This window comes from Ranitomeya imitator, chromosome 1 (assembly GCF_032444005.1).
Source record: "Ranitomeya imitator isolate aRanImi1 chromosome 1, aRanImi1.pri, whole genome shotgun sequence".
NCBI classification, from domain to species: Eukaryota; Metazoa; Chordata; class Amphibia; order Anura; family Dendrobatidae; genus Ranitomeya; species Ranitomeya imitator.
The window spans coordinates 1,176,628,324-1,176,651,876 of record NC_091282.1 but is presented as its reverse complement, the minus strand read 5'-3'; the positions used below and the strand labels follow the sequence as shown (position 1 = coordinate 1,176,651,876).

Here is a 23,553-nt window from a genome sequence, read left to right as displayed (position 1 = left end):
GAGCTCCATCAGGTCTATGATCTATTTACTGTATATACTCGAGTATAAGCCAAGATTTTCAGCCCATATTTTTAGGCTGAAAGTGCCCCTCTCGACTTATACTCGGGTCGGCGGGGGAGTGGCAGCTGTCACATCATACTCACCTGCTCCCGGCGTGTCTCTGCATGTCCTTGCTTCTCCGATGGTCTCTGACGCCGGCAGCTCTTCCTGTGTTTTGAACAGCTGACATGTGCCGCTAACAGCCATGGGAGGAATCGCGATCCACCATCGGCTGTTAACCCGCTAAATACCGCTGTCAAACTCTGACAGCGGCATTTAACACGTGCTTCCGGCAAGCAGGACGGAAATGCGCTCATCGGTGAACCCCGTCACGTGATCGTGGGTCACCGATGGGTTGGCATAACAACCAGGTCTCCTGCAGAGTTGTGCTTTTATGCATAAAAGTGTGCTAGCATGGTCCTCTCTTGTGCATGCTGGATCTTTGCAACTTGATTTGGAGCAGGCACAACATCTCGGAACGTCCCACATTAATGTCCCATCCATTCATTATGTTGATGAAATCCAGTATCTAGTTATAACAAACACACTGTAGTCATAGTTACTTTATTAATTAATAGGATATATCATGAAAAAATGCACAAAACAATCAGATTGCTATAATAAGTCAAACATTATGTACAAAAGCTTTCTTTTTCTTGGTCTATTTGAGACTCCAGAAGACGTTCAGTAAATACAGTTCATGTTCCACCCATACTGCAGACTCGGATTTATAGAAGCCGCTTAAGAAAGGGCTGTGATGGGTATATAATATCTATATTTACAAAGATAGTCCCACTGCAAAATGTCAAACACCCTCCTGCTTGAAATTCTTCCATCTTTTGCATCTGGAAGACAAAACGGTATCATATGGACTTCATTAATTTTTCATGAGATGTACAGATTATAATGCAAGAATAACTTCTGCTGTAGGAAATGCCATTGATGTTACCATGGAACCATAGAAAACAGGAGATTTATCAGAACTAGAGATGAGCAAATAGATTAAATTGAATTGCATTCTACTTTAATTTTACAAAAATCCACATTTGCCAAAATTCAGATTTTTTTTTGTAACTAGCTTGTGCATGGATGTAGCAGTTTCGGAACCTTAATGGACCATTTACATGTTAGAAAAAATAAAAAGTCCTTATACTCACCTTACCGCTCATGTCTCCGTCCCCCTTCCCTGCATCTCAATGTCACCCACCTGGTCCTTGTTGCATCATGACATTGTAACATTTCACATGTTTGCACAGAACCCTCCCGGGCCTCATCAGAGCTGGAAGTCCTCGCTCAGTGTGAGAGCCCCAAGGATTTCAGCATCAGGGTCAGATCAGAAGATGTGATGATGATCAGTCAGGTGACATTGAGGAGCTGGAGAGGTGAGCAGTGAGTATAAGAAGTTTTCCAATTTTTCTTAAATCTTGCGTTTATTATGATCTGTGACATCAAAACATACAAAAAGGTGAAATCCCAAGAAACAATGAAAACCCTATATTAAGGGTCACCAATCTAACCCAAGAAGAGGTGCGAAACCAGCTAAATAAGATTAAAATAGATAAATCTCCGGGTCCGGATGGCATACACCCACGAGTACTAAGAGAACTAAGTAATGTAATAGATAAACCATTATTTCTTATTTTTAGGGACTCTATAGCGACAGGGTCTGTTCCGCAGGACTGGCGCATAGCAAATGTGGTGCCAATATTCAAAAAGGGCTCTAAAAGTGAACCTGGAAATTATAGGCCAGTAAGTCTAACCTCTATTGTTGGTAAAATATTTGAAGGGTTTCTGAGGGATGTTATTCTGGATTATCTCAATGAGAATAACTGTTTAACTCCATATCAGCATGGGTTTATGAGAAATCGCTCCTGTCAAACCAATCTAATCAGTTTTTATGAAGAGGTAAGCTATAGGCTGGACCACGGTGAGTCATTGGACGTGGTATATCTCGATTTTTCCAAAGCGTTTGATACCGTGCCGCACAAGAGGTTGGTACACAAAATGAGAATGCTTGGTCTGGGGGAAAATGTGTGTAAATGGGTTAGTAACTGGCTTAGTGATAGAAAGCAGAGGGTGGTTATAAATGGTATAGCCTCTAACTGGGTCGCTGTGACCAGTGGGGTACCGCAGGGGTCAGTATTGGGACCTGTTCTCTTCAACATATTCATTAATGATCTGGTAGAAGGTTTACACAGTAAAATATCGATATTTGCAGATGATACAAAACTATGTAAAGCAGTTAATACAAGAGAAGATAGTATTCTGCTACAGATGGATCTGGATAAGTTGGAAACTTGGACTGAAAGGTGGCAGATGAGGTTTAACAATGATAAATGTAAGGTTATACACATGGGAAGAAGGAATCAATATCACCATTACACACTGAATGGGAAACCACTGGGTAAATCTGACAGGGAGAAGGACTTGGGGATCCTAGTTAATGATAAACTTACCTGGAGCAGCCAGTGCCAGGCAGCAGCTGCCAAGGCAAACAGGATCATGGGGTGCATTAAAAGAGGTCTGGATACACATGATGAGAGCATTATACTGCCTCTGTACAAATCCCTAGTTAGACCGCACATGGAGTACTGTGTCCAGTTTTGGGCACCGGTGCTCAGGAAGGATATAATGGAACTAGAGAGAGTACAAAGGAGGGCAACAAAATTAATAAAGGGGATGGGAGAACTACAATACCCAGATAGATTAGCGAAATTAGGATTATTTAGTCTAGAAAAAAGACGACTGAGGGGCGATCTAATAACCATGTATAAGTACATAAGGGGACAATACAAATATCTCGCTGATGATCTGTTTATACCAAGGAAGGTGACGGGCACAAGGGGGCATTCTTTGCGTCTGGAGGAGAGAAGGTTTTTCCACCAACATAGAAGAGGATTCTTTACTGTTAGGGCAGTGAGAATCTGGAATTGCTTGCCTGAGGAGGTGGTGATGGCGAACTCAGTCGAGGGATTCAAGAGAGGCCTGGATGTCTTCCTGGAGCAGAACAATATTGTATCATACAATTATTAGGTTCTGTAGAAGGACATAGATCTGGGGATTTATTATGATGGAATATAGGCTGAACTGGATGGACAAATGTATTTTTTCGGCCTTACTAACTATGTTACTATGTTACTATGTAAAAGGTGTAAAAACATTGTCTTTCTTCTCCGCTGGATTAATGAAAAGTGTCAGTGGAGTAAAGAGTATATTTGAGTCTTCCTCGATATGTCAGATTTTCCACCATTGCTGTAGATCAGTGTTCCCCAACTCCGGTCCTCAAGAGCCACCAACAGGTCATGTTTTGAGGATTTCCTTAGTGTTACACAGGTCAGTGAATGCTTGCCTGTCCAGGTGATGCAATTATCACCTGTGCAATACAAAGGAAATCCTGAAAACATGACCTGTTGGTGGCTCTTGAGGACTGGACTTGGGGAACACTGCTGTAGATCATAAATACCCAATATCCAGGTAGAAATTCTCCTCTACGATCCTCCCGCAGACAGGCAGTCACCATCCAAAGTACAGCATATCTTGCCATTGTATCTGTTAGTGCTAAACTTTACAAGAGAACTAAAAATTGTAAACTTTTATGTAAATAAGTTTAATTTAACATCATCAGATATATTATTCTTGTATCATACAGTGATTATTTTATTGGAGACAATAAGAATAATTTTATTTGACATTGTGATCCCCAGACTAATAAAGACTCTTCTCCCTCTAAAGCGGATTTGCGTTAGGCCCTGCTTATATTCCATTTTTTTTAACCATATTTAACATATACACCAGGAAAAGCTAACGACGTATACATTAAACAATTGTGTTGGATGCCTAACAATGGCGGCCATTGCCCAGCGGCTATAATGGCATCCATTTACTGTATTATTCACAGATAATCAATAGCTTTTCATGGCGTAAAAATGGATATTTGGCATCTATAATGGGCAGGCTATATTGGCTTTATCTGTTTGTTTTTTTGCTGATGGACTGCACAGGATGGAAAAATGTGGCTATTCCGCACCTCTTTGATGGAGTCTGGCCAATACATGACTCTTTCGGCCCTTGTTTGACAGTGGAGCCTTTTCGACATGTAGTCTGTACAATAAGAGGTTTCCCAAAACAAATGCTACATGTAAAAAAAACTATGATGCTAAAGGGAACCTATTGTATATATAAGTCCCTAACTCCTATAGAGGATGAGAAGAAGAGCCGGCCAGCAATCGTAGGCAGAGACGAGGCTATTCTGGCAGAGAAACTGGACGCTAGACAAGACTCATCTCTGCCTACGGTCCCCAACTGGCTTTTCAAACTTTTTTTTTTCTGAAACGCTGAAGCATTTCAGAGAAAAACATATCATCCAGGCTCTAATTCCTACTGTCCATGGTTTCAGCAGCATGAATTGAATATGCCTGTTTGGATTTGGAAAAACATAATTACCGGTAAGATATTTTGAGACAAACCTGCTAATTATGGGGCGCTGTTCTCTTTCTAAATATTCTGAAGTCTACTGAGCAAGAGTTCCGCTCTAGTGGAACATCAACCTTGGCTCTACTCGTACTCCATAGCAATTGTGCTCCCTGGATTTGTGTATACAACAGGTTTCCTCTAACATCATGTTTTTTCCTCTACACTTCGTGTAGGGAAAGCGCTGCAGTCTTTTAGTGGAAACCATTCCTGGCTGCAGTTGTGCCGAATCTTTCTGATTCATGCTGCCTGGGGTTTGGGCAGCATGAATCGAGTGACAGATTCTCTTAATCATGCCATGGGTAATGGAAGTAACCTGCGCTGCTGGATAAATGACAATTTTCAAAAAAAGGGGGGCCATATAATATAAGCTTATCCATAGAAATAACAATATCAACCAAAAACAAAAATATGGATCACAGAGCAATAAATACAAAATGAAATTTTATTGACAATTATTGATAAAATACATCAAAAAGGTTTTTTTTCTTTATAAGAATTTGTAGATACAAAATCAATTAAAAGGGGTAGTGACACCTAAGTGCCACGTCCAAAGGCAATTGGTTAAATCAGAGAGGCATAATTGAGCCACATAAATATATATATATATGCATGATATTTACATCGTAAGCAAACTGATTAATAAACAGCACAATGGATATTAGAAAATAGCAATGGGATAGCAACTGAAGGGATAATCATGAATGTTCATAAGGGCCTCAATTCAAATATAAAGTGCAATGTAAGATCCAGCTATTTTGACCTGACTGGGTTGGCCTTGTCTGAGATGGCAATGATGGTTGGGTTTTTATGAGATTGTCCTTATCTGGATCTTACATTGCACTTTATATTTGAATTGAGGCCCTTATGAACATTCATGATTATCCCTTCAGTTGCTATCCCATTGCTATTTTCTAATATCCATTGTGCTGTTTATTAATCAATTTGCTTACGATATAAATATCATGCATATATATATTTATGTGGCTCAATTATGCCTCTCTGATTTAACCAATTGCCTTTGGACGTGGCACTTAGGTGTCACTACCCCTTTTAATTGATTTTGCATCTACAAATTCTTATAAAGAAAAAAACCTTTTTGATGTATTTTATCAATAATTGTCAATAACATTTCACTTTTTATTTATTGCTCTGTGATCCATAATTTTGTTTTTGGTTGATATGTATAAATGACAATCCACGATGGAAAATGAAAATGTTGGTTTATTGCCAATGCATTTCAGAGTCACTCCAACGTCTTCTTCAGGACAACCACGAATAAAAGTAGTGGATAACATACAGGTGGTTAAATATATGAAAAAATGTAAAAGGGCACCACGTGGATAGGGGAGGGGTATGTACTGTGAGATTTCACATATTCTACTTATATTGTGAGATAGCCTCACGTTATACACACAGATCCCTCTGAGATCATTCTCCCCGCAGTATACCAAGTTTAATACTGACAAAAGACCGGAGACACAAGGACATCCAATACAAGTGGCTACTGCAGCCCCAAATTTCAAGCCTTATGAAGGGCACTCTGGCAAGGTGTCACCTCCATTAGTGCCATATTAGGTCTGGGCAAGAGCTGGCAGCCATTTCGGAACACACCCAGATCATTAGGCATCACTATAAGGCCACGTTCACACGTTCAACATTTGGTCAGTATTTTACCTCAGTATTTGTAAGCCAAAACCAGGAGTGGGAGAAGAATACAGAAGTGGTGCATATGTTTCTATTATACTTTTCCTCTAATTGTTCCACTCCTGGTTTTGGCTTACAGATACTGAGGTAAAATACTGACCAAATACTGAACATGTGCACTTGGTCTATGGATTGAAACTTGCATTAAATGTTTGTTCAGCTGTTCAAGAAACAGAGTGAAAGTAGTTACCAAAATGTTGAACCCCTGACACTATTACTAGTGATGAGCGAGTGTACTCGTTGCTCGGGTTTTCCTGAGCACGTTCGGGTGACCTCCGAGTATATATGACTGCTCGAAGATTTCGTTTTCCTTGCCGCAGCTAGATGATTTACGACTGGACTGGACCACTTACCTGGAGCAGCCAGTGCCAGGCAGCAGCTGCCAAGGCAAACAGGATCATGGGGTGCATTAAAAGAGGTCTGGATACACATGATGAGAGCATTATACTGCCTCTGTACAAATCCCTAGTTAGACCACACATGGAGTACTGTGTCCAGTTTTGAGCACCGGTGCTCAGGAAGGATATAATGGAACTAGAGAGAGTACAAAGGAGGGCAACAAAATTAATAAAGGGGATGGGAGAACTACAATACCCAGATAGATTAGCGAAATTAGGATTATTTAGTCTAGAAAAAAGACGACTGAGGGGCGATCTAATAACCATGTATAAGTATATAAGGGGACAATACAAATATCTCGCTGAGGATCTGTTTATACCAAGGAAGGTGACGGGCACAAGGGGGCATTCTTTGCGTCTGGAGGAGAGAAGGTTTTTCCACCAACATAGAAGAGGATTCTTTACTGTTAGGGCAGTGAGAATCTGGAATTGCTTGCCTGAGGAGGTGGTGATGGCGAACTCAGTCGAGGGGTTCAAGAGAGGCCTGGATGTCTTCCTGGAGCAGAACAATATTGTATCATACAATTAGGTTCTGTAGAAGGACGTGGATCTGGGGATTTATTATGATGGAATATAGGCTGAACTGGATGGACAAATGTCTTTTTTTGGCCTTACTAACTATGTTACTATGTTACTATGTTACTATGACTGCTACCCAGGCTGAGTACATGTGGGGATTGCCTGGTTGCTAGGGAATCCCCACATGTAGTCAAGCTGTCTAGTAGCTGCAAATCATCCAGCTGCGGCAAAGAAAACTAACTCTCCGAGCAGTGATAAATACTCGGAGACCACCCGAGCATGCTCTGGAAAACCCGAGCAACGAGTACACTCACTCATCCCTAACTATAATGCATCTACAACCCTAAGTGACAATAACTAGTGATGAGCGAGATACTCGTTGTTTGGGTTTTCCCGAGCACGCTCGGGTGGTCTCCGAGTATTTGGTAGTGTTCGGAGATTTAGTTTTCATTGCCGCAGCTGAATGATTTACAGCTACTAGCCAGCCTGAGTACATGTGGGGGTTGCCTGGTTGCTAGGGAATCACCACATGTAATCAAGCAGGCTAGTAGCTGTAAATCATTCAGCTGCAGCGATGAAAACTAAATCTCCGAGCAGTCATAAATACTCGGAGACCACCCGAGCATGCTCTGGAAAACCCGAGCAACGAGTACACTCGCTCATCCCTAACTGTAAAGCGTCTACAACCCTAAGTGACCATAACTAGTGATGAGCGAGTATACTCGTTGTTTGGGTTTTCCTGAGCACGCTCGGGTGGTCTCCGAGTATTTGGTAGTGTTCGGAGATTTAGTTTTCATCGCCGCAGCTGAATGATTTACAGCTACTAGCCAGCCTGAGTACATGTGGGGGTTGCCTGGTTGCTAGAGAATCACCACATGTAATCAAGCAGGCTAGTAGCTGTAAATCATTCAGCTGACGCGATGAAAACTAAATCTCCGAGCAGTTGCAAATACTCGGAGACCACCCGAGCGTGCTCTGGAAAACTCGAGCAACGAGTACACTCGCTCATCACTAACCATAACCATTATGCCTCTCAGGGAGAAAATGAAGTTTGCATCAAAAACTGTTTGGAAATTCCCTTCCGACGGAAAAATTAAAACAATTATTGCACTTATATCCTAATAGCCTCATCTTTTTAACAACTCTTTGCCTTCCAATACAGCTAAAATTCTCCTTCTATCCCCCCCAATTTCCTCCCTTACCTTTTTCCCCCTCGTACCCTCACCCTCCCCCCCCACCCCAACATTAGTGCTATAAACACATCACTTTAATTCTTTAGATTTATCTCTAGATGTAAGGAACTTTCTTTCAAAACGGCTGATTAACATATACAAATTGATCTTTCTTTTTGTGTCAGCATGCGTGAATATATGCGATCACGCGTTATTGAAAATCTCTTTGTTATTACATGTTGTAATATAGTTTTATACCAGAAAATTACTAAAAAAAAAGATTTTGAAAAGAAAAAGAAAAAGTCTTTGGAAATTCCAAATGAAACGTAGTAGCTTCATCAAGGCAAAACCATTGCGGGTAGTGGTGTGCCACATTGCCAACCTCCATCCTGCAATTTATAAATGTTACAAATGGTGGGCTGGATTAAATAATCCTTATATAATCAGCAAAATTAGATAAAATATATGAATAAATAATTTGTTTACATTTTTTAGTTTTCTTTTCACGCTATCACATGTTGCATTTTTGGTCAGTTTTTTTTTACATCAGTATTTGGAAGTCAAAACCAGGAGTGGAACAAATAGAGGAAAAGTATAATAGAAACATATGCACCACTTCTGCATTTATCACCCACTCCTGGTTTTGGCTTACAATTACTACACCTCCCCGCACCTAAACCCATTTGGCTAATCTGCTCACCCCATTAACGCTTTCTTGCTAATTGAATTAAAAGTGATTATAAATAAATCTGTTTAGTCATCAATTAAGGAAGGTCATTCGTGGGATCAGTAGCAGCCTATTCTCTCTCTTTTAGTTGCCGTTTTGTATTTCTCCTGTAACAGCCATGACTTGCTTATCAAAAAACATTACTTGCCGGTGTTGTCAGGAGCGGGACGCCAACACTGCCCCATAGGCTGCATTTTCAGAGGCATAGTTTCTGATAAGGCAACCTCTTTAAAAGGAATATGTCAGCAAGCTTTTGCTATGTAATATGAGAGCAGCAAGAGGTAGGGATTCGAAGCTTGATTCCAGCGATGTGTTACTTACTGGGCTGCTTACTTCAGTTTTGATAAAATCCCTGTTTTCTTTGCTGTAGATGTAGCTGAATACTGAGCTGCGTATAATTCCGGCGACATCATTGATTGGCAGCTTTTTGTGGTGGGGGTGGGGCTACACAGATTAGCTGGACTGCCTGGCATGTTACTTCTAGTCCTGCTGTGGTAATCTCCCGCTGATAAAACAATGATTGTATTGAAACTACAGCAAGCAGCTCAGCAAGTGACACATTATTGGAATCAGGCCCTCTGTCCCCACATTATGTTACTCTCAGACTGAATAGTAATATCCTGCTGATAGAGTCTCTTTAACTGTGTAGAGTGGAACAGAAAAATATAGTAGCTCCATTATGTGATTGATTGCTCAAATTTAACTTCTCATTCATGGATAGGAGAGAAGTGCATGGCTAAGGACTGCCGAAGTCCCAGTCCCCTACCTGAATCAAAGTCATCAGTGATGCTCGTTCCAGAGGTTGGGCTCTGTCTGAGGTGCACAAAGACAGCGTGCGCTCTGTTGCCGACTTTGATCAATAGTAATGAGCCGGCAACAGAGCGCGTTATCAGAAAACCCTGCTTGCATAGAAGAGTGATGTCACTTACGGGGGAGGCGCTGGTCTCTGCACGCTCGTATCCTGACAGTGTGCTCTGCTGCTCACTGATGACGCTTTGTTTCAGGGAATGGGCTGGTGCACTGACCACAGCCCCTGCCCCCTGAGGACTCTTCATTTCAGTATCCCAGCATGCACTGGAATTCTCAAACGAAGCATCAAAGAGGAAGTGAAAATAAAAATGAAAAAGCAGTTAGGGAAGGATAGGGAGTTTTAAATTCAAGTATATTAGAAAATACTATAGGTTATGGCACTAAATAGATAGAGATTTAGGAAAAATATTACTTTGCACTTCGGACAAGCTCTTTAAGGAATTTTCTCGCGCAACGAACCGGCATTGAAAATGATCATCATCATCATGAAGATGTCTAACACTATGATGGAGTCATATAGCAAAGTGGTGCACTGTGTGAGTGGTCAGGCTGCCGAGGATTGGTTGCAGCCAGTGTGAAACCTAAATCCTAATGTCAACCACATGACCGATAAATGGGCTCAACTCCATAGTATGAGAGACATCCCCACACCACTATGTTTGCACCTCCATGTTTTACAGTCTTCACAGTCTACTGTGGCTTGAATTCGGTGGTTATGGGTCGACTCACAACCTGTCTGCGGCCTTTAGACCCAGTAAAATCAATCTTGCTCTCATCTGTCTATAGAATGTTGTGCCACTTGTGTTCTTTGGAAAATTGTTTGCCCAATTCCCCAATGTTATTTATATGAGCTATTGCTTTTTGCTTACCTATAGCAGGTTGTGTGTTCATTTTGTTGTTGGGCATAAACCTGAACGTAGCATGTACAGTGTGCCAACTTATAGCCCAGTTCATTTTTTGGGGTTTTTTGCTTCCGGTTCTTGCACTCAGTGCACAGTCCCTTTCTTTGAGCTGGATATTACATTTGTATAGGTTCACATTGCTGGGTGTCCATAGTTGGGCTCCTGTCCTGCTCGGCCCTTATTCACATTGAGGTAATTCTTGAAACATGGTAAGGTTTTAATACTAGAGGTTAGGAGGACCCTCCCGAGTGGTTTAATGTCCATGTGACTTTTGGATTGTGTCTAAATCAGCAGCACATAAAAATCCACTCCACTCTGAAAACACTCATGGACATTGTGTCCTACACAAACCTTTCAGGGGTAGGATTTCTCTTTCTACCATGTGTTTCGGGTTTTGTTTGCCATTTTAAAGCATTGGCATTTGTTTTTTAGCTTAGCAGCCACTTATTTTCTGCACTTCTTTATATGTTTCCCCCTCTCCAGTCAACTTCTTGATCGAAGTTCCTTCTCCTTCGGTCCAATGTCTGGAGCGACCCATTTTACTCACAGATCAATGGCTAAAACCAGCATGTACAATACCTGCTGCCCTCCTTTAAACAGGGGCCATAATTGACACCTGTCTCTTCACAGAATATATAACATCACTAGTTGACATCCACACTGCTATTAATTATAACACCCCCCTTTCATTAAATGAATCAATTACACCCAATTAGTAGGGTGGATGTTATTATTGTTTATTAGCGGAGATGATCGAACGAACTCGGATAAGGTGTTATCGGAGCATGTTTGAGTGTTATCGGAGTATCTTCGCCGTGGTTGAATAATATGTTCGAGACCTCACGGCTGCATGATTAGCGGCTGTTAGACAGCTGCAACACATGTGTGGACTGCCTGTTTGTTAGCCCATCCCCGAATGTGTTGTGGCTGTCGAACAGCCGCGAGACATGCAGCCAGGTGGAATCGAACATAGTATTCGAGCACCCCGAAGACACACGGTTAGCACCCGAGCATGAACTTGTGAACGAGCCCTAAATAACATTTCATACTATCAATTACATTACACATAAGGGGATGAGCTAATAAACTTTATAGCTCACAATTACTGGTGGATTGTTAGAGAGAGATAGCAACAGGTGCTTCATTATATGTTTATGGAGAAGGCTCCAGCCCCAGGTTTAGTCATTGCACTGGGGCGCTCTACTGTTCGTGGCTGCCCCCTCGATTTTCAATATCTTTTAGGTGCAGTAATCCATTGAAGGCGTAAAGTAAATTGTAACACAGTGAAACTTTTTTCTTGTTTTTTTTAGACAAGCGCCCAAAATTGCAGTGAAATAGGTCTTGTGGGGAGGGGAGGTCTGTTCACCTAGGTCAGGATTACTTTTCTCATAGTTGCAGCCTTTTGAAGAAATTTAACTAGGTAGGAGAATGTATTGAATAATTGCTATATATTGGGAAATTTAAGCCCCAAAACATTTCCGTTAAATCAGATTATGGTTTCACGAGTCCCTGGCTGAGAGTCCCCCTGTACTTGTCATGTGCAGCCTACAAGACTCTACATGTCTGCAATTATAGGAAGTAGTTCAAGGCTCCAATCTTTTTTGTAGAGCAATTTATTAAGATAACAAAGAAAATCCTAAGATTACAGACAGAACATGTCCACTTCCCTATGTAGGGGGAAAACAGTACATACAATCATCTTTTCAAAACTTGCTCACGAGTCCATTTCATGTTTCATTTTCACATATAAGAGATTATTATTAAATAGTGATGAGCGAACATGCCCAGATAAGGTTTTATCCGACCATGCTCGGGTGCTAATAGAGTATCTTCGGTGTTCTTAAATACTATGCTTGAGTCCCCGAGGCTGCATGTCTCACGGCTGTTAGACAGCTGCAACACAGGCAGGGATTGCCTAATAAACAGTTGCTGCTGTCTAACAGCCGTGAGACATGCAGCCGCGAGGACGCAAACATATTTTTTGCATTGATCGGTTAGGTCCACCTTAGTGAGCAGCTCTACACTGTCTCTAATGGCTCCTTTACACGTCGGTGATTTTTCTCATACATGATAAAAATGGTGCAGGTTGCATTGTTTCATCGGTATGTCAGATTTTAAAATCAAAGATTTGTCAGTTTCATCAGTTTTTTCAAGTATTAAAAAAAAAGATTGAGGTTTTTGCAGCTTCTCCTGGCAAACAGTCTGTGAAAAATGAACAGCATGGCATCCGAGCGGTGTTCAATTTTTTCATAGACTTGCATTGGCGAGTTGGATCCGACACTGAGCAATATCGGACAAGTCTCCGTGCTTTTGCATGGACTACTCAGTCCGAGAAAAAAAAAAAAAAACATGTGAACCATGCCATGGACTGTCATGGGTATGAGTGTTATCCATGAAAAACACAAATAGCACTCATAGGTGAAAGCAGATGTCTGAATCAGCTCTAAAGTGTAGACCAGTCTAGGGACCCTACTCTAAGATTGTGTGTTTAATTACGGTATTTAAGGCATTAACTTAAATAGGCTAAAAAAAAAAGACATCCATGAGGTTCAACATTCGCCGTTTATCACTTAGACTATGTGCACACAGAGGTTTTTTGAGGATGTAAACAATAGCAAGTTTTTTTGGTGGAAACAGCTTCTTTTGGGAGTTTTTGTTTCTTAAAGGAGTTTTGTAACATTTTTCAAGTGTTTTGCAGTTTTTTTTTTCAATTAAGTGACCTGTAATTTATTTTTCCCCACAAGGCATTTTTCAAAACATTTAATAGAACAAAAACGCTCAAAAGAATGAACATATGAACAGCAAAATGGTTTCACAATAGAAATGATTTTCAAGTGACTTTCAAGCAGTTTTTGAGCAATTTTTCAGCCGTTCTTTGGAGCGTAATCGCTCTTAAAGCCTCCTAAAACAACTCAGTGTGCACATACTATTATATGATGTGATGAAAACCTTTAATGCCTTTTATCTGTTAGAAAGCATTAGGCCATGTTCACAAGTTCCATATTTCTTAGGCAATCTCTGTATGTGTTGCAGCTGTCGAACAGTCGCGAGACTTGCAGCCGCGGGGACTCGAACATATTATCTGATCACGCCAAAGACACTCTGTTAGCACTCAAGCATGCTCAAATAACGCATTATACGAGCAGGTTCGCTTATCACTAAATAGAACCTCATATCCTCTAAACTGTGTCTCATAAAATTCTGGATCCATCGATAGATAAAGCACTGGAGTTTACTGCATAATGTTTATTTATTGGGTTCAACGTATAACAGTATGCAGTGCTCTCACAGGCAACTTTTAGCTAGGAAAAAAGAAACTAACGGTATTACGGCGATTATTCACAATATTTTAAAATTGTAATTTACATTCAGTATAAATTGGGTCCATTGAGAGCTGATGTGTTTTGCCAAGGTTGAGAATTTTCACTGAGCCCCAAGTCAGTTCTTGGGAACTAGATTTCGCAAGATTCTGGTCCATCACCAAGGTCACTGCTCTATGACCTCTAGATGGGAGCTTTGTGAATCTCTTAACTTCTGGGATCCCCATAGTGATTATTGATTAGCTGTGCTGGCATGACATAATTTGTGTTTCACATCTCAACGATGATGTCACGCCAGACCAGTTAATCAAAAGCCGTGCCGATGATCCCAGAAGAGAACTAATTCATGTGCCTCCCAACCAGTGGCCAAAGGCTACTGACCTGGCTGATGGACCGTAGACCCATGAATCGATTTTCCTAACTGAACTTAACAGGTATGTTACAGTGATAAAACTTTTAAATTGCTCAACCCTGACCAAACTTGTACCAATTATTTAACCTCAATTGATTGCTGTAACAATTGGCGGTCATTAAGGAGTGTTCTTCCAATGTCCAGCTCTGGCGGTTATAGCTTTCACTTGTCAGAGCTGTCAATAAAAGGCATAACAGCTGAAAAAAGTGATATCTTGTCTGGAAGTGACTAGGGCATGTCATTAATCAGAACAACCAGAAAAAGTTTTTGTAGTTTTGTTTTTGCTTGTGAATTTTTTTTACTTGTATTAAGCAATAAAGTGCCAATAAGAAAGTGCAAAAAATTGATTAAGGGAAGCTCCGTTTTTACCAAAATGACACAGAACACTTTCATAACCTGAAATATAAACTAAATAACCATTTGACCATTATGTGCAAAAAAAAAAGTTTTATAATCAAAATAGCTCAGGTATTAAGAAGTTAATGAATCTTCTTCATAAATACAGTACAAGCCATGATTAAAAAGAGATCAATTATACAGCTCTGGCAAAAATTAAGAGACCACCACATCAAAGCCCAGTCATGGGCAGCCCAATCTCCAGACCTGAACCCCATTAAAAACCTCTGGAATGTAATCAGGAGGATGATGGATAGTCACAAGCCATCAAACAAAGAAGAACTGCTTACATTTTTGTGCCAGAAGCAGTGTGAAAGACAGGTGGCAAGCATGCCAAGACGCATGAAAGCTGGGATTAAAAATCATGGTTATTCCACAAACTATTGATTTCTGAACCCTTTCTGAGTTAAAACATTAGTATTGTTGTTTCTAAATGATTATTAACTTGTTTTCTGTTGCATTGTTTGACGTCTGGAAGCACGGTTGTTTTTTTTTAAATTTTGACTATTTTTCTTTGTCAGAAAAAAATTACAAAATTTATTGCCTGGAACTTCGGAGACATGTTGTCAGAAGTTTATAGAATAAATTAACAATTTACATTTTACTCAAAAATATACCTATAAAGAGAAAAATCAGACAAACTGAACATTTTGCAGTGGTCTCTTAATTTTTACCAGAGCTGTAAGTGTTACTCATTGTGCATAAATCATGATCCATTGATATAATATTTAGTATTAAAAGTTAAGGTTACCTTTAGTTTATACGAATATCTCTATGATGTAGGAGCAGAATGTCTGGAAGAACCATGAGCAGTGATCCTTTGCCATCTTCACAGCTTTGGGATTTTGCTCTTCCAATTGTTTAGGTTTGGGGGGGTCTGGTCTCCTAGTAGATGGAGGTTTTTTGGTTATTGGCTTCTTTGTTGGTGGTGGTTTCTTCTCAGATTTGGAGGTATCAGACTGTTGATTCCGAGGGTTAACTTGCTTGAATTGAGAAGGTGCAGGAGCCTTTGGGCACATACTGTGCTTGAACACCTTGGGTTCACATGGATTTCCACCATTTTCTAAATCTTGGCTAAGCTGGTTCCAAAATCCCTTTTGGTCTTTGTTGTATGCTCGGCAGAAGGTTGGTTTGGATACAAATTCACATAAAATATTATTGCCCTGATTTTTGCATTCGATTTTTATTCTTTTCTCCTCTTGACCACTGATGGTCATGATACAAGCATCTCTGTTTCTAGTTTGAAAGGGAATTTGTTCTTCTGTACCAGGCTGCTGGGCTAGGGTTCCCACCCAGACCATGGCCATAGTGATTATGACCGTGCCCAACTTCATGACCAGAAATTTGGTTTGGAAGCCTCCTATGCTTTTGAGATGATGCTTCAATCAGGCAGCTGTGCTCAGCGTGAGCCACAGAGGTATACTGATGTCTGAATCTGAAAGTGTAAAGCTTTCTGCGAAAAAGAGAAGCTTGTCCACGCAAAGAATGTGCCTGTAATATATAGCTCAAAGCAACGTTTAACGACCCTGTGTGATCTCACAGAACGGGAACAAGACGCATCTTGTCAATCTTTGTAAATAGTCAAGTGGTGAAAGTCATTTACAAATTATAGAGTCTGAATTTCTTGTTTATTGAAAAGTGAAGATCGTTTTTGGTTCTGATCATTGTAGTATGTACCAGTGTTTGTACCAGTGTTTGTAGTGTAGTAACAAAAATAATGATAACTATGAATATATTTCACGTGTTAACATCTGTCCTAACTGAGTAGTTTGAAAGTCATAAAATACATAGGTAAAGATAAAAAAAGAAAACATATAACATGGTCTGAAAGTAAGGTGTGGTTAAAAACAGAATTGCATATTAGTCTCCCGTTCATACAGTTTTGTTTGGAAAAGCTCCCACTGTATATGTTAAAACTATTACAGCATGCAACAGCTGCAGGCTTATGCTTGGGGGCTGGGTTGAGCAGACAACAGATGCTGCTAATATTGTACTGTTTATGGTCTCTCTTGTAAATCTCCATGATGTGACTGCTATTTGATGGTACGCAAGATCCTTCTTTCACTAGGTTCTGTGTAACATGCCATAAATCGTAAGGCTATCGATTGTACTTGTATTGCAATGCCTCCAAAGATAGTGTACACATTCTGCCATTCCATTCTTACTATTGGGTTCCTCCATACCAAAGAGATTCACTTTCATTTAGTGCATTGAGTAAGTCCTTAATGTAAACTGGAACTGCAAAATATATCATAGATTTAGCAGATATTAAGTACATATCTAGCAGTCAGATAAATAATACTTGCTGATTGGTTTAAAGGGAATCTCTCAGTAGGATCATCCCTCCTAAACCGTCCATATGTCCATGTATGTCATAGGAACTTTAATAAAATGATACCTTGATAGCTGCGATTCAACGTCTTATTCCAGAGAAATACATGTTTTTATCAATATGTAAATGAGCTGTTGAGATCAATGGGCCGACCATAGATCTTCCTGAGAATCTGCCTCCAGAACTTATTTTAAATGAAGAAGGACGTTACCAGTGTGAGACATGTAGATCAGGAGAGCAGACTGTCAGTCATTACATGTAACTGGACCTGGTAAGGGCCTCTAAGGCAGGGCACTACAGCTGTGTGCACACATTGCAGTTTTGCTGCGTTTTTTCAGCAAAAATTTGTAACAAAGCCTGAAGGGTTTCCTGACACCAGCAAAGTGAATGAGAATCCTGAAGTCTCATGTACACGTTGCTGATTTGTGACTTGCAGATTTGATGCAGCATGTCAATTCTTTCAGTGTTTTTGTAGCAGATATGACCCATACGGATGAGTCTGGAAAATCGGCATAAAAAATGCAAGTAAAAAACGCAGCAAAAACGTGCCTTTTTCCTGCTAAGAGATGCAGAAATGTATGCACCATATACTTAACGTGTGCACATACCGTCTAGGAATTCCCAATGCTGGTGCTGGCACAATAGCATCTTTTCTAGAAGCCTTCCATTACTTCTTGTGTCAATGCTGTAAGATAGCGCTTACTGCCTGTGTTGGGGGACACTCGCTTAACAATAGGATTCAGTCACACAGGCACGATTTTCTCCATTAAATAGTCCATGCGGTTTATTTAGGCATCATAAACCGCCATGTTACACATCACACACATATAGTTCATAGTACACGGCTTCCTTCATTTGACAGACACTACACCCGCCAGTACTCCTCTGACTAGTTCCCGGGGGTGTCCATGCGCCGTATTAATGTCTCTACTCACATAGCATTACATGACATTAAGTTGCAGTATCTAAATACGCCAGACCTCACTCCGTCCAGTTACCGTGGGAGACCACACAGTTCATTAACTTCCATGGAACATCACAGACACTAACAGTCTGTTCCTCTGGCAGATACTCATATGCCCATAACCCCCTTTATCTGGACTTACCTTACAAGAGCTCCTGCTCCACACGCTGACTCCTTGTCTGTCCTCTCTCCCAGGGAAGCTGCCTAACTGGGATCACCATCCCGGACCGTGTCTTGCTCACCAGGCCACCCGACTGTTCCAGACCCACAGAAGGACGGTAGCTTCCCCAACACAGTAGCCGTCACAGGCTCTGCAGTCCCATGGCCTAACCCTGTGCTCTTCAGGAATCCAGTCCTACTCCCAGGACATTCCAACACAGAGGCTATCCAGGTCCACCAGGTCCATGGCCTCTCCGTGTGCTATTCAGGACGTCCATCCTCCCAGGACCGCTCAGCACACAGGGTTTCAGGTACGCGGCCTCTCCGTGTGCTATTCAGGGATCTGGTCCACACACAGGAACCTCCCAATACACAGGCCTCCAGGTCCATGGCCTCTCCATGTGCTTTTCAGGAATTCAATCCTACTCCCAGGACATTCCAACACACAGGCCATCCAGAACCTCACACTCCCACCATGTGACCAGACCTCAGTCACATAATATCACAGTAGTCACTCCCATAGGTGGGAGGAGTGTGTGGTTAGTCACACCCGCCCAGCTCTCCAACTAACCCTGTAAGCCTCCCTTATTATAAACTACACAAACACTTGTGGGACTAAAGGTCCCAGAACAACATTACTGGCTTACAGTGCAGAGAATCTCCTCTGCAACACATACCAGCCATTCACAATGATGTCGGTCACTGTCTCATTATCACCATTACGCCTCCATGCGTATCCTGAGGAGCACATACAACGCCCCCTAGCTGTAACAGGGGTAACTGCATCACAATGCGTATGGTGGTCTCTTGTTACATGCAGCCAACATGTCAACTAGGGGTTGCATGAAGGATGATTCTGAGGGAATCCATTCCCTGCAATAACTCACAAGTCCAAGAAATGTTCTCAAAGCTCTGACTGTACGAGGTTCTGTAGTTTGCCCTATTATTACCTTTCTCCTTTTAGTGGTAATGTGCTTGAATTGTGCAGAAGTACAATAACCATAAGACTGGGATTTTTGATAGCGCTACTCATAATTTTTCTTTGGCGCCCCTACAGCCTTCCTCCTGCCAGAAGTGCCGCAGTGACACCGACAATGTCTCTTTTTAGCAGATTTTAACCCCTTTACCCCCAAGGGTGGTTTGCACGTTAATGACCAGGCCAATTTTTACAATTCTGACCACTGTCCCTTTATGAGGTTATAACTCCGAAACGCTTCAACGGATCCTGGTGATTCTGACATTGTTTTCTCGTGACATATTGTACTTCATGATAGTGGTAAAATTTCTTTGATAGTACCTGCGTTTATTTGTGAAAAAAACGGAAATTTGGCGAAAATTTTGAAAATTTCGCAATTTTCAAACTTTGAATTTTTATGCAATTAAATCACAGAGATATGTCACACAAAATACTTAATAAGTAACATTTCCCACATGTCTCCTTTACATCAGCATAATTTTGGAACCAATTTTTTTTTTTGTTAGGGAGTTATAAGGGTTAAAAGTTGACCAGCAATTTCTCATTTTTACAACACCATTTTTTTTTAGGGACCACGTCTCATTTGAAGTCATTTTGAGGGGTCTATATGATAGAAAATGCCCAAGTGTGACACCATTCTAAAAACTGCACCCCTCAAGGTGCTCAAAACCACATTCAAGAAGTTTATTAACCCTTCAGGTGTTTAATAGGAATTTTTGGAATGTTTAAATAAAAATGAACATTTAACTTTTTTACACAAAAAATTTACTTCAGCTCCAATTTGTTTTATTTTACCAAGGGTAACAGGAGAAATTGGACCCAAAAAGTTGTTGTCCAATTTGTCCTGAGTACGCTGATACCCCATATGTGGCAGTAAACCACTGTTTGGGCGCATGGGAGAGCTCGGAAGGGAAGGAGCGCTATTTGACTTTTCAATGCAAACTTGACAGGAATTGAGATGGGACGCCATGTTGCGTTTGGAGAGCCACTGATGTGCCTAAACATTGAAACCCCCCACAAGTGACACCATTTTGGAAAGTAGACCCCCTAAGGAACTTATCTGGATGTGTGGTGAGCACTTTGACCCACCAAGTGCTTCACAGAAGTTTATAATGCAGAACCGTAAAAATAAAAAATCATATTTTTTCACAAAAATTATATTTTTGCCCCCAATTTTTTATTTTTCCAAGGGTAAGAGAAGAAATTGGACCTCAAAAGTTGTTGTCCAATTTGTCCTGAGTACGCTGATACCCCATATGTGGCAGTAAACCACTGTTTGGGCGCATGGGAGAGCTCGGAAGGGAAGGAGCGCAGTTTGACTTTTCAATGCAAAATTGACAGAAATTGAGATGGGACGCCATGTTGCGTTTGGAGAGCCACTGATGTGCCTAAACATTGAAACCCCCCACAAGTGACACCATTTTGGAAAGTAGACCCCCTAAGGAACTTATCTAGAGGTGTGGTGAGCACTTTGACCCACCAAGTGCTTCACAGAAGTTTATAATGCAGAACCGTAAAAATAAAAAATCATATTTTTTCACAAAAATTATATTTTTGCCCCCAATTTTTTATTTTTCCAAGGGTAAGAGAAGAAATTGGACCTCAAAAGTTGTTGTCCAATTTGTCCCGAGTACGCTGATACCCCATATGTGGCAGTAAACCACTGTTTGGGCGCATGGGAGAGCTCGGAAGGGAAGGAGCGCCGTTTGACTTTTCAATGCAAAATTGACAGGAATTGAGATGGGACGCCATGTTGCGTTTGGAGAGCCACTGATGTGCCTAAACATTGAAACCCCCCACAAGTGACACCATTTTGGAAAGTAGACCCCCTAAGGAACTTATCTAGAGGTGTGGTGAGCACTTTGACCCACCAAGTGCTTCACAGAAGTTTATAATGCAGAACCGTAAAAATAAAAAATCATATTTTTTCACAAAAATTATATTTTTGCCCCCAATTTTTTATTTTTCCAAGGGTAAGAGAAGAAATTGGACCTCAAAAGTTGTTGTCCAATTTGTCCCGAGTACGCTGATACCCCATATGTGGCAGTAAACCACTGTTTGGGCGCATGGGAGAGCTCGGAAGGGAAGGAGCGCCGTTTGACTTTTCAATGCAAAATTGACAGGAATTGAGATGGGACGCCATGTTGCGTTTGGAGAGCCACTGATGTGCCTAAACATTGAAACCCCCCACAAGTGACACCATTTTGGAAAGTAGACCCCCTAAGGAACTTATCTGGATGTGTGGTGAGCACTTTGACCCACCAAGGGCTTCACAGAAGTTTATAATGCAGAGCCATAAAAATAAAACAAAATTTTTTTCCCACAAAAATTATTTTTTAGCCCCCAGTTTTGTATTTTCCCTAGGGTAAGAGGAGAAATTGGACCACAAAAGTTGTTGTCCAATTTGTCCTGAGTACGCTGATACCCCATATGTGGGGGGGAACCACCGTTTGGGCGCATGGGAGGGTTCGGAAGGGAAGGAGCGCCATTTGGAATGCAGACTTAGATGGAATGGTCTGCAGGCGTCACATTGCGTTTGCAGAGCCCCTAATGTACCTAAACAGTAGAAACCCCCCACAAGTGACACCATTTTGGAAAGTAGACCCCCTAAGGAACTCATCTTGATGTGTTGTGAGAGCTTTGAACCCCCAAGTATTTCACTACAGTTTATAACGCAGAGCCATGCAAATAAAAAATATTTTTTTTTCCACAAAAATTATATTTTAGCCCCCAGTTTTGTATTTTTCCAAGGTTAGCAGGAGAAATTGGACCCTAAATGTTGTTGTCCAATTTGTCCTGAGTACGCTGATACCCGATATGTGGGGGGGAACCACCGTTTGGGCGCATGGGAGGGCTCGGAAGGGAAGGAGCATCATTTGGAATGCAGACTTAGATGGATTGGTCTGCAGGCGTCACATTGCGTTTGCAGAGCCCCTAATGTACCTAAACAGTAGAAACCCCCCACAAGTGACCCCATATTGGAAACTAGACCCCTCAATGAACTTATCTAGATGTGTTGTGAGAACTTTGAACCCCCAAGTGTTTCACTACAGTTTATAACGCAGAGCCGTGAAAATAAAAAATCTTTTTGTTTTCCCACAAAAATTATTTTTTAGCCCCCAGTTTTGTATTTTCCCAAGGGTAACAGGAGAAATTGGTCCACAAAAGTTGTTGTCCAATTTGTCCTGAGTACGCTGATACCCGATATGTGGGGGGGAACCACCGTTTGGGCGCATGGGAGGGCTCGGAAGGGAAGGAGCATCATTTGGAATGCAGACTTAGATGGATTGGTCTGCAGGCGTCACATTGCGTTTGCAGAGCCCCTAATGTACCTAAACAGTAGAAACCCCCCACAAGTGACCCCATATTGGAAACTAGACCCCTCAATGAACTTATCTAGATGTGTTGTGAGAACTTTGAACCCCCAAGTGTTTCACTACAGTTTATAACGCAGAGCCGTGAAAATAAAAAATCTTTTTGTTTTCCCACAAAAATTATTTTTTAGCCCCCAGTTTTGTATTTTCCCAAGGGTAACAGGAGAAATTGGTCCACAAAAGTTGTTGTCCAATTTGTCCTGAGTACGCTGATACCCCATATGTTGGGGTAAACCCCTGTTTGGGCACACAGGAGAGCTCGGAAGGGAAGGAGCACTGTTTTACTTTTTCAACGCAGAATTGGCTGGAATTGAGATCGGACGCCATGTCGTGTTTGGAGAGCCCCTGATGTGCCGAAACAGTGGAAACCCCCCAATTATAACTGAAACCCTAATCTAAACACACCCCTAACCCTAATTCCAACGGTAACCCTAACCACACCTCTAACCCTGACACACCCCTAACCCTAATCCCAACCCTATTCCCAACTGTAAATGTAATCTAAACCCTAACCCTAACTTTAGCCCCAACCCTAACTGTAGCCCCAACCCTAACCCTAACCCTAATCCTAGCCCTAACCCTAGCCCTAACCCTAACCCTAGCCCTAACCCTAGCCCTAACCCTAGCCCTAACCCTAGCCCTAACCCTAGCCCTAGCCCTAACCCTAGCCCTAACCCTAGCCCTAACCCTAGCCCTAACCCTAGCCCTAACCCTAACCCTAACCCTAGCCCTAACCCTAGCCCTAACCCTAGCCCTAGCCCTAACCCTAGCCCTAACCCTAGCCCTAATGGGAAAATGGAAATAAATACATTTTTTTTTATTTTTCCCTAACTAAGGGGGTGATGAAGGGGGGTTTGATTTACTTTTATAGCGAGT

General features: G+C 41.4%; 1 protein-coding gene across 1 annotated transcript; it reads right to left on the bottom strand.

The window, feature by feature from the left end:
* Positions 1-587: 587 nt before the first annotated feature.
* On the bottom strand, positions 588-16,330 carry FGFBP2 (fibroblast growth factor binding protein 2). The gene is made up of 2 exons (XM_069745798.1): positions 15,624-16,330; positions 588-884 (listed from the first exon to the last, which is right to left on the bottom strand). Exon 1 carries the CDS (start codon positions 16,204-16,206, stop codon positions 15,631-15,633), a length of 576 nt encoding a protein of 191 aa, XP_069601899.1. The 5' UTR covers positions 16,207-16,330; the 3' UTR covers positions 588-884; positions 15,624-15,630.
* Positions 16,331-23,553: the final 7,223 nt, after the last annotated feature.